This window comes from Fistularia commersonii, chromosome 16 (genome assembly GCF_037954325.1).
Source record: "Fistularia commersonii isolate RoL2024-O1a breed Wild chromosome 16, RoL_Fcom_v1.0, whole genome shotgun sequence".
Lineage (NCBI taxonomy): Eukaryota > Metazoa > Chordata > Actinopteri > Syngnathiformes > Fistulariidae > Fistularia > Fistularia commersonii.
Window position 1 is genome coordinate 16,670,431 of NC_141299.1, and position 18,176 is coordinate 16,688,606.

The 18,176-nt window shown below is 44.3% G+C and overlaps 1 protein-coding gene across 1 annotated transcript; it reads right to left on the bottom strand.

Moving 5' to 3' along the window:
• Positions 1 to 4,674: 4,674 nt before the first annotated feature.
• Positions 4,675 to 17,140, bottom strand: il12rb1 (interleukin 12 receptor subunit beta 1). The gene is made up of 17 exons (XM_086161231.1): positions 17,008 to 17,140; positions 14,487 to 14,610; positions 14,255 to 14,397; positions 13,960 to 14,102; positions 13,792 to 13,868; positions 11,940 to 12,076; positions 11,782 to 11,835; positions 10,956 to 11,078; positions 10,678 to 10,754; positions 8,864 to 9,101; positions 8,651 to 8,794; positions 7,648 to 7,743; positions 6,540 to 6,695; positions 6,300 to 6,458; positions 6,132 to 6,201; positions 5,539 to 5,614; positions 4,675 to 5,449 (listed from the first exon to the last, which is right to left on the bottom strand). Exons 1-17 carry the CDS (start codon positions 17,135 to 17,137, stop codon positions 5,201 to 5,203), a joined length of 2,196 nt encoding a protein of 731 aa, XP_086017357.1. The 5' UTR covers positions 17,138 to 17,140; the 3' UTR covers positions 4,675 to 5,200.
• Positions 17,141 to 18,176: the final 1,036 nt, after the last annotated feature.

An 18,176-nucleotide genomic window follows, 5' to 3' on the forward strand; every position in this document is an offset into this window, starting at 1 on the left:
ATCTATCTATCTATCTATCTATCTATCTATCTATCTATAGATAATATAATATATAATAGCATGTGATAAATACAATGATACAATATGATAAGATACAATATGATAATATATCATATCATATGAAAAAAATATTACATAAAATATATCATGATTTGATACAATATACTAAGTTTTAATCAAAAAAATAAAATATGAAAAAATATAATGTATTTTAATAATAATATAATATAATATAATATAATATAATATAATATCTGGCTTCCTCGGGAACCATATTTACAATTGTAAGAGCTTGAAAGAGTGTCTTATTCCAGATGGTCTCATCTCATTTCTTTTTACAAAGCTGAAAACAATGTGTGGTCTTTTCTTTATTTCTTGTTTCTTTATTTCTCTTCACATATTCTTCTCAAGCTTTGTTAATTTGTTGTGAACTCCTGGTTTTCTTTTATTTATCTTAATTGTTTACCTGCCGACTCGCATACGCCCCCTTCAGGTGAGGCACGGTATTTCCTGCCTCACCTCATGACACCTCCTCTAAGGTATTTATTCAATCGGTGATAACAATTGATTCACACACTTACGCTCAAGACATTACACAAGCGATTGTGTATAATAAAAATAAACAATCGCACGCCACGCAGCCCAGTTTATGAGGGACTGCATGAAAATGCGAAAATGCGCAAATTCAGCAATTTGTTCTTGAGAACATTTAAAATGTGATTGGAATCATATCGATTGTTGTTGTTGTTGTCATTCTGTTACCCTAACCCAATTTTTTTATCCTTGTTGTCATTCTATTTGTCCCTATCCTTGTTCTTGTCTTTGTCCTTTTAACTGCCTCTTATATTTGTATTTAGATTCATATTTATTGATATTATTAATGTTGCACTGTGACAAACGAATTTCCCCTATTGGGATCAAAAAATTCTTATCTTATCTTATCTTATCTTATCTTATCTTATCTTATCTCCAAATGAAACACATCTGCTTATTTTCGCTCTGCAGAACAACTGAAATGAACAAGTTCTGTGAGACCATTCATTCATTCTGTAAAACAAGTTGATGTCTTTCGAGTTTTCCGCAAATCTATTTGTTTGCGTATCGGCGAGAAGTTTGGTGGTCATCAGGTTTTTGAAGGACTATCTTGCTTTCCGACTTCCTCAAACTCACATCTTTCTGCCCCGGGTGCATAGATTTGTTTTTTTCCGCTCGTCATGAGCAGACGACAAACTTTCTCTGCTCGGTTTCAAAACCACAAGATATTCGAGCTGCTAAACACAGAACCGATAGAGTAAGTGTTTCCATGGGTGTCTTGAAATATATCGATACAACTCAAATTGACACAGAGAATTACAAAACACTGGTTATATTTGTGGTTTTATTACCACTTTTTCTACCGTTTGACTTAAAGTTGGGTTAGAGAACTTCCAGCTGTGAGAGAGAACAAGAGCCCTTTAAGCCAAACCAGTCTGAAAAACATAACGGTCGATGTTATTGGACGAGAAAAATACATTTCCAAAACAACACCAGGGGAATTAAAAACAGATATGTATCCAAATATATTATTTTCTCCTTGCTAGTAATGCAGGATAATAGCAGATCATCAGAAATGATGGGAGTTTGTTGGACCTCCAGACCTGACGTGTCTTCTGGATGGAGATGGTTGAGCCCGTGGAAGCTCATAGTTCAATCTGACACTGCCCTCGGGTGGTCATACGCTGCAACACGCTTCAATGAGGTGACAAAAAGTCTGGTTCTCCTTCTGTGTGGAGTTCTCACATGGATTCCAATGGAAGGAGAAAGTCCAGCCGAGTTCCTCTCATTCACACACATACTCTGTCTTGCTGCGACTAACGTTCATTCCTATCCTCTCCAGAGCATACCTCCACCTCTCTAGTTTTCCCTGTTCCCTGTTCCCTGTTCTCACTACAGATCACAACGTCATCTGCAAACATCATGGTCCATGGAGATTCCTGTCTAACCTCATCTGTCAGCCTGTCCATCACCACTGCAAACAAGAAGAGGCTCAGAGCTGATCCCTGATGGAGTCCCACCTCTACCTTGGACTTCTCTGTTACACCCACAGCACACCTCACCCCTGTCTCACAGCGAGCATACAAGTCCCGCACCAGTCTATCATACCTCTATGCCACTCCAGATTTCAATGATACAGACAATGAAGTGCAAAAACTCTATTTCTCCTTCTGTGTGGATTTCTCACATGAATTTGAATGAAAGGAGAAAATTCAGAAGAAAATCCTGCAACCTGAGATAAAGTCCCTTTGCGCCGTAAACCCTGTGTTAATACTCGTTCAAATCTGTACTAGTTCTATTATTGTGTCTCGTTGGGCTCATGTGACTTCTCGATTTCCTTGGAGATCGAGTCTCCTGTGCATCACATCCTCCTTTTTACTTCCCTTATCCGCTGGGTTTGATCTTGTGTCTTTTTCCGGCCGTCCTCTGCCCATCTTTTTTCTTCTATTACCACTATTTGGACAATTGTAACGCTGCTGTGACAACTGAATAAGATGGACCCCAGCAATAAAGTCCATCCTATCTCATCTTGCTGGAATTCACATTTTTGCCACGAATGTCCATTTCTGAGGTGCTCGCCGTGACAGGATACCATGTTGAGATGCACGGCGATGATGCACAAGATGCAGATGAAGGAACTCACCAGGCCTTTCAAGGAAGACACGATTCCTCAATTTATTGCCGTTCAGGTGTCCAGGGTTGACATCTCTGGGGGTTCAATTACCATAGCAACGGAGACACGTCACCCGTGTGATACCCAACTGTTTATCCTGGTTATAGACGGGATGATAACCCCACAGCCGTGGCACGATACCATCAGCTTGTATTAAGCGATCTTAGTTCATTCATTCATTTATTCATGATTTATACCTCTTGTCCTGCACTGCCTATCGGCCATTGGGCGAGAGGTTGGGTTCACCCTGGACTGGTATCTCGTAACACCCAAAGAGCCATTTGGACCTGGTTTCCTGGGAAAAGAAAACACTGGGAGCCGCAATTACTTTTTGACGTCCAAAATAAAGGTACCGCTGTATATATTGCTTTTTATTACCTTTACACTTTGTATAAACAAGTATGTAGTGTGTTGCTTCTGAAATTCACAAAGTATTACGGGAAAAAAAAAAAAAATTATTAATGTAATGAACTCATTTTGAGCTTTGGGCTTTCAGAGCATGTAGCGGAGCCTTGACCTGAATTTTAAAAATAAATCGGGAAAAAAATTAGTGTAAGTAAACAAAAAATAAATATTTGCAAAATATCTTCATAAAAATTTATTTACGTGGTTTATGGGACTTCTGCAAATCGGGACTTTACCGGCTGGCGGGTATACCGGCTTCCGCGAGAGTGATGTTATTTTGAGCGGCGAAAAACAATATAATTTTATTTAATAATTCAAAATCACAATAATCTTCCAACTTAGAACTAAAAGTAAAAAAAAAAAAGGAATTAACACAAATGAAATACACGTCAATTAAAAATTTATAATTTATTTTCCCAAGCCACTCGGAGCCGCAGTATAAAGATGAAAGAGCCGCATGGGTTGCCGACCCCTGGACTAGACACTCAACCATTCACCCGTCCTGGAGAGACTTCCAACTAGTCACTCTGTCATTCACACATCACAGCGAGACATGCCAGTATTCACTCATTCATTCACACGTCATACAGACGCATGTGATCATCAATGTCTCTTTTCATGACACAATGAGACAGACATCCATTCACTCATCCCTTAGAGACGCACAGCCGTTCACCCTCTCATTCACATGGCAAATAGCGACACGGCCGTTCACTGTTTTTTTTTGGGCTGTGGGAGTAAAAACCTGCGAGGCCGAAGGCGCCTCGGTCAGGATCTCCTCCCGGCAGCCGAGAGGAGACACGGCCGGGTCCCAGTTGAGAAATAGCGCCGGCTGCAGCAGCGGCTAGCTGCCGCGGCTAGCTGCCGCGGCTAGCTGCCGCTAATCAACATCTCCATAAAGAGCAGGAGAATTGTGACTCTTCACCTGACCCTGTTGGTCGGCCCACCATCTCCCCCTCATCTTGCCATAGAAATATTACATTTGGCAGACGCTTTTGTCCGAAGCGACTTACAATAGAGGACATAAGGATTGCAAATAACACTTTCAAATACAAGATGAACAGGAAATATACAGAACAGTAAGCTGGGGTTTTTTTTTTTGACAAAGACGTACACACTGCATAGCCTAACTTGGTGCCTAACCTGATCTGGGGCATCAGTGCAGTAAATAGTCCTGAAAGAGAAAAGTTTTTACCTGTTTCTTGAATGTTGAGAGAGACGATGCTAGTCTTGTTGCTTCCGGAAGTTTGTTCCACCACTGAGGTAGTAGAACTGAGAACAGTTTTGCCTGAGATCGCTTCGAGCGAGCAGAAGGTGCTGCTAGTAGGTTTGTATTAGAAGAACGCAGCTCTCTGCCGGGAACATAAGGTCTTATAAAGAGAAAGATCTGATCTCTTATAAAGAGATTCCGTGGACTTAACCTCCCTCTTGTGTTAGAGGTCGCCACCGACCCGTTTTAGTTTTTAAATGCATAAAATCATCACTTAATTTTTTTTATGCATCAAGGCTTCTTGACTTTGTCAGGAACCTTGATTTCAACAAAAACATTTTTTTTTCACTGCATTATAAAATGCTCTAGTTGAAATTATGTCCTTTGTAGTGTTTCGACCCGAGTATAAAAATAAGATTACAAAGCAATAATTAGAGCCAAAATTTAAATCTTAAACGCTTTGTCAGCCAACACAATGACAACCAACTCCTCCCCCACTCATGTGAGCTTCTGGGGATGCTCATTTGTCCAGGATTGCTGCAAAAAAACAAAAATGAGCATATCCAGACACTTATTTATATTATTCTCTTGAGGTTAATTTGTTTTTTATTGAAATCGAGAGGTATACTAATAATAAAAAGGCCCAGAGAACCACAACAAAAATTTTTAAACCCAATATTTTCATGGATAGGGAAGCCTAACAAGGTAACCAAGAGATGAGAAAAAGAATTTAAGTTTATTTTTAGTGTATTTTAAAGCTGATTTAAGACACGGGTCGAAACCGACCCGTTAACACCGGGGATGCTACCAGAAAGGAGGAAGGTTAAAGTATTCATCAACCTGAACGTTCAAGTCGTCGAGTCCTATCTGAAGCCATTTCAAGACATGTCCGTCTCCTGATGGAAGACCAGTCCTTTCCTGTCCAGCAGCGAGGCCAGCTCTTTGTCCACCAGCTCCATCTCGGACATCTCCTGTCCTCCGGAGCCCGGCTCCAGAGAAGCCTCCCCGAAGCTTTCCGACGTCTCCGACCGCTCCCTTTCCGCCTCCGTCCCGGCGCCCCGGCGTTCCGGATCCGGATGAAGCAGGATCAGCTCGTGCACCACCTCCTCTTCGTTCTCCAGCATCTCCTACCGGAGGTCACGTCGTCATAAGAACATTTCACTTTTAGGATACCTCTTTTTTTCTCCAGCTCAATAGATGAATAAAACTAATTTACCTGCAGTCCAGTTTTCACCGGGGTGAAGTCTAAAATGACCGGGGTCGGCACAGCGGGAAGTATCATGTTCTTCATTCTGGAAAATGTTGGAGGACAATCTGAATTCTTGTCATGATTAAGTAAAAAAAAAGAAAATTCAAAAGAAATGCCTCATTTGCCATCATCTGGTTTTTTTTTTGACATGATCAGTGCAGAACGTGCAAGAGAAGGCAAAATGTACAGTTTTAGTAATAATATGAAAAACAATTTGAACCCTTTCAGAGGACAGAAACTATAACAGTGGGCCTAAACATAAAAAATACAAATCCAAACTAGATGGATTCTATAATAATGCACAGGTCAGGCTTTTGCTCGTTTATTTTTCATTTATTTATTTCACTTCTCAATTTATTTTATTCCATAAAGTGCAATAACACATTTATTCCCTTATTTTTGACTCAAATGATGCAAAATATATGGATTCTAAAAAGAGGCGTTCGAATAATATAGAAAAATAGATCGATCACACTTAAATTTGTCAAGAGTTTTGATGCCAGCATAAAAAAAAATCAGATGGGCCAAAACACGGGAGGCCGTCGAAGCGTCTCACCCACCTCAAGAAGAAGTATCTGCCCATCAAGCCGATCGAGATGATCAGCAACAGCGAGAGGGGACCTGCGAACACTGATGTCGGGAAGAGGTTAGCGTTCGCACCAGAAACTGCGGCTTCGGACTCGACGGGACTTCAGCGAAGCTTCTGCGTTCTCCAAGTCGTCGGGTACCTTTGAAAGGGTGCTGCGCGGAGAGCGTCTTCTGGGTCAACCGCGCTCTTGGTCCATCTCCCTTCTGCGTGGTCATGGCCAGGCTGACGTTGTACGTCTTTCCCGCCTTCAAGTTCTCCAGGCGATAATTGGTCAACGCGCCTGATGTGTTCCTGCATTCTAAAAAAACAAAAGCGTGTTTTCGGTGTTTTAAACATGCCACCGGATGGGTTTTTTCGGGACTCTCGGTGGATTCTTCACCTCCCTGCTGCTCCGCGGGGTTGACCTCCACCCAGCAAAGACTGAAGTTGGTCAACAGCCCACCCTGGTATTTGGGGTGGATCTTCTTCCACAACAAGGTGAGAGATGTTTGCGTTTGGCTTAAAGCAACAAAGTCTTGAGGCTCTGATTTTGGAACTGGAAAAGGTGACGGATATAAGGGGGTTAGTTATGATGAAGTGTGGTTAGTATCTAGGGTAAGGGTGTCAAACTCATTTGGGTCCAGGGGACACATACGGCCTAATTTGATGTCAAAGGGGCCGGACCGGTAAAATTATTGCATAACTACCTGCATAAGTTAAAATTTTTACTTTGTTTATATGTAAAGGAGAACAGGTAAATGATAAAAATCTTTCTATGTCATGAAAGATGAATATTCCTTTGAAAAATACATGACAAACAACCTGAAATTCTTTAAGAAAAGTGCAATTTCAACAAGACGGTGCCCCGTTTCTGTCTTCTCAGATTTCTGTGCATTTTGTTGTATTTTTCGAGTCTCATCGTGGCACCGAAACTCGCTGCGTCCACACCAAGCGCACAGGTTTCTTATTAACCTCAACCAACAAGTAAGAAGTGATCCATTTTTTCTTGAGAACCCTACACTGCATGTCCAAGTTTCTCTTTTTTGACAACGACATCTTGCTGATGAGTGTGTCGGGTCCAACGGAAAAGTATGTAAATTTCTAACAATAAGACAAAATGCTATTTACAGACCTGGCAGCCACATTGCTGCCATCTGCTGTAAGTTGTGAGTCACATTGTGTTGCTAACACTGACTAAAACAGTGCACCCCGAGCAAACAATACAGGAACTGCATTTTATTTCAAAAAAGTAGTTTATGATTTATGTATTTTTTCAAATTGTAGGTTTATTCCAATGGCCGGATTGGACCCCCTGGTGGGCTGGCGCCGGCCCGCGGACCGTACGTTTGCCACCACTGATCGGGGGTGTAATAACACTAATAAAATCTGGTTTTTACTCTGAGGCAAAGGGATTCTGACGCTGTGGTTTAATAACACTGAAAGACTCAAATTAAAACATATCTATCTGGTTTTCAATGAACTTGAGCAAAATCGAACGCAAAACTCACCCGCAATTTTTCGGTAGAGGCACATGTGTGCCGTCCGCGGCCTCCCGTCGACGCACAAGTGCTCAAAGTACAAGTATCGCACGAAATCCTTCACCTCTGTAACACAAAGTTGAAGAATGCGTTAAATCCCATATCTACATGTCAACAAATTGGAATACAGCGATCCCTCGCTAGAACGCGGTTTACTTTTCACGGTTTTGCTACTTCACGGATTTGCAAGGTGCATTGTGTTCTGCATTCTGATTGGCTAAAAAGTCACCCCGCTTCTTCTCTACCTGTGCGTCAATAACATCGCAGTTTAACATGTACACGTACGTAAAACAGCTGGCCAAATTTACATGACGTACGTGCAAATTCTCTCGCAATTTCGAGTTTCTCTAAAACCCATAATGTTGACAAAACGCTCTGGAGCGACAAAAGGCCCAAAAGGCAGCGGAAGATGCTATCTATGGCAGATAAAGTTAAACTTCTGGACATGCTAAGGGAAGCTAAAAGCTACGCGGCTGTAGGTCGGCATTACGGAATTAATTAATCTTCCGTTCGTTCCATAAAGAAGGAAGAAAAAAAAACATAAGGACGACAGCAGCGATAAGTTTTAATAAGGATGCAAAAAGGGTTGCAACTGTCCGCAATGTGTTGAAGAAACGTTTCTAAAGTACAGTACTTTTATTTGTGATACAAATGATTGAGCCTGTAAAATGGTTTGTCCTTTCTTTTCAATGTATAATAGAGTATTTGATTGTATCATAATTGTAAAAAAGAAAAATTAAGGTTTCTACTTCACGGATTTTGCCTATCATGGGTTCTTTTTGGAACGTAACCCCCGCGAAAAACAAGGGTACACTGTACAAGTATGACAGTTGCACTCTTGAACGTCCTCCTGCAGACTAAAAGACGTGGTGACATACTTTTAAAACCAGAACCAAAAGCAAAGAATTGTACAAACTGAACGTTCTTCCGTCAAAAATTGTCAAAATTTTGTATTTATTCATCCAACACTTACCTGATAGTTTCTGCTTCTTCTCCTCCCGCATGCTTGACACTAGGGTGATCACACTTTTCGGTCCTGAGTCTTCCTCTTCCAACTCGTACAGCTCGAGGCAAGTCCCCTTCCTCAGTTTTTCGTTCAGCCGGGTTTTATCACAACCTGGAGAATGAGTCGGGTTGATTACATATGAATAAGCACGGAGTAGGTCAAAGATGTCAACAAACCTACTTTTCACCGTGGGGAGGAAAGCCGGGACTTGAATGATCGCCGGGAGAGAATACCCGACGATGTTTTTGGCGATGACGGATATGTTGACGGCGGAGAACGTCACGTTGGTTGTGAACGTGGTCGTGTTCGTGTGGTGTCTCTTCTCCTTCTTCTTCTTCTTGCATGGACACCCCAGAGAAGACTGAGTGTCCTCCAGGATGTAGGTTATGCCGCCCGCCGCTGCCGCCTGTTCTATAGGCTGAGGAATGGAGTAGGCCTTCGGTTAGGTGAGCATTGCAAACTGAGGAGAGACACGAAACAGCAAATTGACTTCGATCAATGAACGGGTACGTTGTGGCCGGTTGGGGGGGGAAGGCGGACGGTGCTGGCAGACACCCATGAGGGAGACCGGCCCGGACAGCTAGGAAGAAGGCGCTAGCATACACCGACAATGGAGAGAGAAGCCCGGTTGTGGACGGGCAGCTAGGGATGGCCGGCTAGGCGGTAGGCGCTAACATACACCGACAAGGGAGAGAAGCCGGGTCAGGGACGGGTGGCTTGGCGCAGTGTGCTAGCATACACCTTAGAGGGGGGAAAGAGGTCTGGTCGGGGACTGGCAGCTTGGTGTAACGTGCTAGCATACACCGACAAGGGAGAGAGACCCGGTCAGGGACGGGCGGCTAGGTGGAAGGCGCTAACATACAACAACGTGGGAAAGAGGCCTGGTTGGGGACACACGGCAAGGGGGAAGGCGCTAACTTACACCAATGAAGGAAGAGGTCGGGGACAGGTGGCTCGGCAGAATGTGCTAGCATACACCAACAATGGAGAGAAAAGCCTGGTTGTGGACGGGCAGCTAGGGATGGCCGGCTAGGCGGCAGGTGCTAACATACACCGACAAGGGAGAGAAGCCGGGTCAGGGACGGGTGGCTTAGCGCAGTGCGCTAGCATACACCTTAGAGGGGGGAAAGAGGTCTGGTCGGGGACTGGCAGCTTGGTGTAACGTGCTAGCATACACCGACAAGGGAGAGAGGCCCGGTCAGGGACGGGCGGCTAGGTGGAAGGCGCTAACATACAACAACGTGGGAAAGAGGCCTGGTTGGGGACACACGGCAAGGTGGAAGGCGCTAACTTACACCAATGAAGGAAGAGGTCGGGGACAGGTGGCTCGGCAGAATGTGCTTGCATACACCAACAATGGAGAGAAAAGCCTGGTTGTGGACGGGCAGCTCGGGATGGCCGGCTAGGCGGCAGGTGCTAACATACACCGACAAGGGAGAGAAGCCCGGTCAGGGACGGGTGGCTTGGCACAGTGTGCTAGCATACACCTTCGAGGGGGAAAGAGGTCTGGTCGGGGACTGGCAGCTTGGTGTAACGTGCTAGCATACACCGACAAGAGAGAGAGGCCTGGTTGTGGACGGGCAGCTAGGGATGGCCGGCTAGGCGGCAGGTGCTAACATACACCAACAAGGGAGCGAAGCCAGGTTGGGGACGGGTGGCTCGGCAGAATGTGTTAGCATACACCGACAAGAGAGGCCCTGTTGGGGACTGGCAGCTTGATGTTACGTGCTAGCATACGCCTTCAAGAGAGAAAGAGGCCCGTATCTGTACTGCTTATCCTCATCTAAGGGACGCTGCTAGCTGCGGGCGAGAGGCAGGCTTCAAACATCCCCTCGCTCATTCACACGTCATAAAGAGACATGCAACTATTCAATCTCCACCTCACAGCAATAAGGTCCTCGGTTTGATTCCCCAAGGGTCCTTTCCGAGTGCCAATAACTCGATCGTTCGCATTGGAATGGTGTTGGAACCCCCATGTGGGGACGGCGGCTTACCTCCCATGTGAGCGTCACCTCTCGAACACCCTCTGTGCGCCTTGTTGTCATGGTGACCACGGGTTGCTGTTCAATCTCTGCAATCAAAAGGTTTTGGATATTTAGGGAGGAAATTGGCGAACGTGGAGACACAACACAGAAATAGTCGGAATCAAACCAGGAACCTTTTCGCTGTGAGCGCTAACATTGCGCTAACCATTGCTAAAGTGCATCTTGCTCATCATTCCAAACTAATTCTTCCAAAACTTTTAGAAGTTACGATATGAGATTGAACTCACCTGCAGGGACCGTGACGACCGAAGACCACTTGCTCCATAACGGGTTCATAGCCTTTTTGGACTGATGTCTGATCTGAACCTGGTAGGCCGAATCCTTCGACAGATTCCCGACAATGACTTCGTCTGTGCAGAAAGACAAGCGCGATTAGAAGCTAATTTATGGATTCTTAAAGGGTAATTACTGTAGCTTCTTTCCACCAAAAGTGGACAAACTGTTTTAGCAAACCCGCTCGTACTTTACAATAATTTTTCAGATCAGATTTAACAGGGATTTACGGATATAATGCCACAAATGAAAGTCACGCGAAAGCTAAGACAAGGAACTATAACGAAGTGTATCAACGGTGGAGGACCAAATAAATACGGTGAAGCCAAATAAATTAAGACGTCACTTTAAGACGTTACACCCCTTTTACGCTGCACCGGGAGCCACACAACCTCTTTTGAAATTTAAAATGAATTAACACGGTTGTCACGACTCCTCGAATCCTCAGGCCAGCGACACGACAATCACTGCAATTATCCTCCGCAACTGGAAGCCACGGCTCACCAGAAGACAATTCAACTGATCAAACTGGAGAAAAAGACGTACCCAAAGTTTCAGTTGGTGTCTGGTCTCGTTCGTTAGAAGTTTATGTCGTCTTCAACTTGTCTTTGTAAAGCAACGTTCCAGATTGAGAACACATTAAACCCACCTGCATTTCTACTTGTCTGTGCTCCTGGGGGAAACCATAACAGAAAACCAGACCTGGTATGGAGCCCACAAGTTCTCCAGCACCTCAGCCTCCTCGGGTCATCCATGCTGCCCCGATGGCCGCCCACTTACGGCCTACATCGTCTCCTTCCTGTCGGGCAAAGCACTCCAGTGGGCTGAGGCAACCTGGAATTCCCCAGGCACGGTGACGACCACGGCTCAGAGCTTCGTGGAGCATTTCAAAGAAGCCTTCCAGATGGTGATTTGTCCCATCAGGCCCGGCTTTGCACCCTCCGCCAGGGGAAACAGCCCATCACGGAGTATGCCTTGCAGTTCAGGACGCTGGCCAGCCCTCATGACGGTGTTTCGACAAGGCCTCGACCTCTCCTTGCACCTCCACTTGGTGGCGTATGATGACACCATGGGGCTGGAGAGGTTCGTCCAATTGGCAATTCGAGTCTCGCATCAGGGAAACCTGCTTCACTGGCCCTGGAAGGTCTACCACCACCACAGGGCCATCCCTGAACCAGCCGGATCAAGCAGATCAGGCCATGGAGGTGGATACCCTTCGATTATCACCCACCGAGAGACGCAGACGCCCGGACAGCACAAACTTCTTCTTCTAACTAACGAGACCAGACACCGACTGAAACTTTGGGTCTTCATACTCTGGCTTGATTAGTTGAATTGTTTTCTGGTGAGCCGTGGCCTCCGGGGGCAGAGGATAATTGCAGTGATTGTTGCGTCGCTGGCCTGAGGATTCGAGGAGTCGCGACAACGGCATATAATGTTTTTTTGGGTTATTTTTACCTTTATGTTATGTATAAATAAAATATGTGTTGAATTTTTTTCAATCAATGAACAACTGCAGAGAAAACAAAATGACCTTCCTGCATGCAATAAAACATTTAACACCCCAAAAAAAAGTGAAGGTTACTTTTAAGCAAAATATTTAATGTCTTTTTGAGTCCTTATTGTATTTATGAAGAAAAAAATAGCTGAACTTAAATTATCTCTCTGTGTGTCCTGCCACTTTTACTGCCATGTGCAGAAAAACAACAAAAATATTTTAACCCGTTTCATTTGGATCCCCACACTCTTCAAATTTCTTATTTCTATCCCTATAATCTTCAAATTTATATATATATTTTTTTACCACCATAATCCTCACATTTAAAATTATAGATTAAAAAAAAAAAAAACATGTACTGTGATAAAATACATTTTACCGTAATTTCCGGACTATGAGCCACGACTTTTGTCACAGGCTTTCAACCCTACGGCTTATGCAAAGATGCGGCTAATTTATGCATTTTTTCTAACGGCCGCCAGGGGCCCTCGAGCAGAAAAGGTAAGGAAAAGGTGAGGAAAACACAAGTTTAATGTAACTTTGCGCTTTGTGCATGAATAAAATTAGCCTGAACAGACCCTCATCATGGAAAATGCAAGAAGAAATGCATATAACGCAGCTTTCAAGTTAAAAACAATTGAGCCGGCCGATAAAGAAGATATTTCTTTGTAAATATCTCATGTTTCAATGTGACTTATAGGCAAAATTGTTTTTCCTTTTAAATGTATTAGGCTTATAATCAGGTGCACTCCGTAGTCCAGAAATTAAGGTAACTTAATACTTAGTTCTTTTCTGTGTACCGTCTTTCTTTGTAAATATCTCATGTTTCAATGTGACTTATAGACAAAAATGTTTTTTCCTTTTCAAATGTACTGGGTGAGGCTTATAATCAGGTGCGCTCTATAGTCCAGAAATTAAGGTAAGTAAATACTTCATTTTTTTCTGTGTACCGTCTTTCTTTGTAAATATCTCATGTTTCAATGTGACTTATAGACAAAAATGTGTTTTCCTTTTCAACTGTACTGGGTGAGGCTTATAATCAGGTGCGCTCTATAGTCCAGAAATTAAGGTAAGTAAATACTTCATTCTTTTCTGTGTACCGTCTTTCTTTGTAAATATCTCATGTTTCAATGTGACTTATAGACAAAAATGTTTTTTCCTTTTCAAATGTACTGGGTGAGGCTTATAATCAGGTGCGCTCTATAGTCCAGAAATGACAGTAACTAAATTCTTGTTAATTCTTTTCAAAAGCCACGGAGAGCCGCATCAGTTGGGTCAAAAAGCCGTCTTGCCCGGGGACAGGAGGAGGAGCCGGGGAACGCTTACGCTTAATCGTGGCTCCGGGTCTGACGTCTGTTGTGTTGGACTTCTGTAACAGCGAGATGGGGGAGGAAAGGTGGAACTGGTTTCTTCACGTTAGACATTGTAGATTAAACAAGAAGCGAAGAATAATCTCTCACTGTTTCCCACGGGCCTGTGAGGTTTTCACGCCTTCGGTACCTGACCTCCGCCTCCGCTGAGTGGTTCTCCCCGGCCGGCCAGCTCAAGTGTAGGTTGTTCTTCCTCCACCACATTGAGATGTCTTGCGGCGCGTCATATTTGACTGTTGTGAGAAAAAAACAAAACAATTCTGCTACAGGAACTCGAGCTACGGTTCCCTTTGATTGACGGCTGGGTGCGCATTCAGCGATTCTGATTTTATTGTGGTGCCGACACAAAAGCTGACACACTTTCTCTAATGTGAGCGTAAAGTACCTGTTTCATTCAGCATTAGACGTGTCCTGGGCGACCGGCATCCGGAGGAATCGACCACCCATATATCAACCAAATACAAGGAGATCAGCTCCTCCTCATTAAAAGTTATCGAGTTCCCTGTGACCGGTTTGAGTTTTCTGTTACTGCGGATGAATAAAACAAAGTTCTGATCACATCAGAGGCCAAGATAAACAACTATGAGCGTGATTAATATCGAAATAAAAACACTCACTTCATGTAAAAATCAAACACCTCGTCGCTTTGATTGCCGCTCGTGTCCCATTCGCACCTGTAAGAAGTCTCGAGTTGGTTTGCTCTGTAGCACTGAATATTTGAAGGATTCTCACATTCAGATCCTTCGGGGAGAAAAAACAACAAAAACACGTAATGTTTTCAATCCCAGCGGTTCGCCCTCAAAGGCTCCCCAACGAAAAACATACGTCGTGTTTTCGTAGGATTGTATCTTCTCCCGAGTTGGTCGATCTACAGCGGCGGACTCTCCAGACGTCCGCCATTCTTCTTTGTTTTATCAATATCAAAGCTATTATTGTATATTTTTAAGCATGTCACTGTTAGCGCTAATGATATTAGCAGTGTCTATAACCTCGGCTGGTCGAGGCGGAAGGCCGTCCACATTAAGCTGGGATGCATCCGAGGTTTCCGCACCGGTAAAAGGCAGCGTTTACTATCGCCAAGTGCTCACTTACAGGCAAATATTGGATTTTTGGGAATCATTTAGTCCGGATCATGGAAAGTGTCATCGGACAAGACTGCGGAAGGTTCTCAATCATCCAGGTCATGGTGAATTCTTGTTGAACATCTTCTTATCTTGGCAACTGGACTTGAATTTCCTTACTTGAAGATGTTTCAGCCCTCGTCCGAGAAGCTTCTTCAGTTCTAATGACCGAGTTTCCGAATATGACAGCCAGGTTTTTATGCGGGTCTAGATTATGGTGGCTTGTTGTGTAAGTGGAAGCGTTGCTGTGCAGAAACTAAGTGTAAGGGGGTTGCTATGTTGTTATGTTGTTATACTAATGGGGTGTCTTCTTGTCTTCAAGAAGATTTCGATAAGAATGTCATCAGACAACCTTGTGGTGATCAATGAAGGACAACGGGAACTCGAAACCGAACCCGAGCAGCTCCGAAATGTTTGACCGCCCTGCCGAGAGACGCCTCTTGCACCTCTCTCGTCTCGTGAGTGTGGTCGCAAAGCACTATCAAGGGAACATGTTGTTCAGGCCAACGATTGAGCATTTGAGGGGAACCAAAATGATGGAAAAGACGTGCGTGACCTCACTAGTCAAACTGAAAAAGACATTTTTACACCACCTGCCCAATACTTGCAATGGATTTCCCACCGTGAGCACAACCCTGCTAGCTTGCAATCACGTCGTAGTTAACCATGGTTCAGCACAACTATGACCAGGTATTTGTTCATGTTGGAAACGTCACAAGTCGGTCGCAGTCAACACAAGCACAGGCTGGTAGTCTGGTAGCCTGGTAGCCTGGTAGTCAGGTAGTCAGGTAGTCTGGTAGTCTGGTAGCTTGGTAGTCTGGTAGTGTGGTAGTGTGGTAGTCTGGTAGCCTGGTAGTCAGGTAGTCTGGTAGTCTGGTAGCTTGGTAGTCCGGTAGTCTGGTAGTCTAGTAGTCTGGTAGCCTGGTAGTCAGGTAGTCTGGTAGCCTGGTAGCCTGGTAGCCTGGTAGTCTAGTAATCTGGTAGTCTGGTAGTCTGGTAGTCTGGTAGTCTGGTAGTCTAGTAATCTGGTATTCTGGTAGTCTGGTAGTCTAGTAGTCTGGTAGTCTGGTGGCCTGGTAGTCTGGTAGCCTGGTAGCCTGGTAGTCAGGTAGTCTGGTAGTCTGGTAGCTTGGTAGTCTGGTAGTCTGGTAGTCTGGTAGTCTGGTAGTCTGGTAGCCTGGTAGTCAGGTAGTCTGGTAGCCTGGTAGCCTGGTAGCCTGGTAGTCTAGTAATCTGGTAGTCTGGTAGTCTGGTAGTCTGGTAGTCTGGTAGTCTGGTAGTCTGGTAGTCTAGTAATCTGGTAGTCTGGTAGTCTAGTAGTCTGGTAGTCTGGTGGCCTGGTAGTCTGGTAGCCTGGTAGCCTGGTAGTCCTTCGCTGCAGCTGAATCAGGAGGTCCTGTGTGGATGGGGCCAGATCTTTCATGGTTGCCAACGAGCTTGTGCCCTCCAAAAGACAGATACCAAGGCGTCGTTTGGGGATTCGGGGGGGGATTAATTCCAAATATGAGGTTGCGCGACGTGCAATCCGATGTTGCACGATGTGGCAGGTGTTTCAGAGCCTCTATTGAAACTTTCAAATGAAAAAAAAGGGCTCAGCAAGAGAGTACGTCTGGAGAAGGAAAGTCGTTTATGACTTTAAGCACGTGTCAGGAATGAATCTTTGGATCAGCCGTGCTGTCTTATCCCGAACACAAGTGAGTTTTACCTCGCATAAAAAATCCTTTTTTTTTAAAGAAAAAGGGGTTTGCTTTGTTATCTTATCCACTGGGTGCAGTCGACAAATGAAACTCTCAAAAAGAGGCAGACAGCGAGGCACGGTGGAAATGTCAACTGTTTACAGAAACCGCATGATGTAGATAAGGTAACCAACACTTTGTGGCCAGGACATGTTTTTTCCTTTTTATTATTATTGTTTTTATAATGTGTCTGATTAGCTGCGCTACGTCCCAGTGAGATCATTGTTAATAAAGCAGAAGGTGAAATAACAGCGGAAAAGAAACCCTTTTAAATTACTTACCTTTGCCGAGCTTGGCGAGGAGCATGAGAACAACAAGACGTCCATGTAGTGAATATGATGGCTTGAAGGTTTCCATGAGGAAGGTGAGGATGGTTGGCGACAGGGCACCAGCCTCTGCACCTGCCTTCATGTAACGAACTCGCCTTTCTCAGAAATGTCAGGGAGGTTTCACGTCTCTTTGGTTATGTGCTTAAACGAAAACCACAAGAGTCGGGACCAGGGGGGCGGTTGTGTTTGAACCGCTAGCGCAGAAGCAAGAGACTGAACATGTATGCGCTTGGCATTTTAAACTCTTTTTCAATATAATTATTGATTTTCAAACTTCTGTCGTTGTTCCCAAGACCACCCAGAACACCTACCGTACCATTGTCTGTGGAGGTTCTCAGTCATCCATGGTGAATTCTTGCGGAGATCTTCTTGTCTTGGCAACTAGACTTGAATTTCTTCACTTGAAGACGTTCTGAGAACTGAAGTGCATCGTGTATTTGCAAGTGTATTTGCAGTTCCCTATGTTCTCTATTGTAAGTCGCTTTGGATAAAAGCGTCTGCCAAATGCAATGTAATGTAATGTAATGTAATGAAGGATCCTCTCGGATGAGGGGTGAAACATTGTCGAGTGAACAAATTCAAGTCCAGTTGCCAAGACAAGAAGATTTCCGCAAGAACCATGAAAGTTGAATTTATCCTTAAATGCTCTAATTTAAAATAACGAATATTTGAAATCCCCTTCCCCAAATCTCAATCGACTAACTTTGTTCCCAACCACCGACTCTTTCTCGTTATCATACAATGATGCAACGGTGAAATTCAAAAGTATAATCTGTTTCCCGCCCGCCAGATGAACATTGCTAGTCACCTAAAAACGCAAAATCTGTAGAATCCTAAATACAGCAATTATCTGAGAGTACAGCTACGACCGATGGATCAGATGGTAGAGCGGGCTTCCCCACAGTCGAAAGGTTGGCGGTTCGATCCCTGGCTCTTCCTCGGCCCATCTGATCACATGTCAACTGTAGACATTTGGCCTGATGGTGACTGCGGGACTCTTTTTCGTAAACACCAATTGGGGTATTTTTCAGGATCTTAGTTAGCGGTTCAATCTCCGGCTCTTCCTGCCGAAGTGCCCCCATCGGTGGGCAAGTGGGGGAATGCGATCTGGCGCGGGGCGC

Coding starts and splice junctions, on each gene's coding strand:
- il12rb1 (XM_086161231.1), bottom strand. CDS start 17,137: ATGAAGGCAGGTGCAGAGGCTGGTGCCCTGTCGCCAACCATCCTCACC. Junction 14,398..14,486: donor GTGTTTGATTTTTACATGAA/GTGAGTGTTTTT, acceptor ATTCATCCGCAG/TAACAGAAAACTCAAACCGG. Junction 12,077..13,791: donor GCTCCTCCTCCTGTCCCCGG/GCAAGACGGCTT, acceptor GAACCTCTCCAG/CCCCATGGTGTCATCATACG.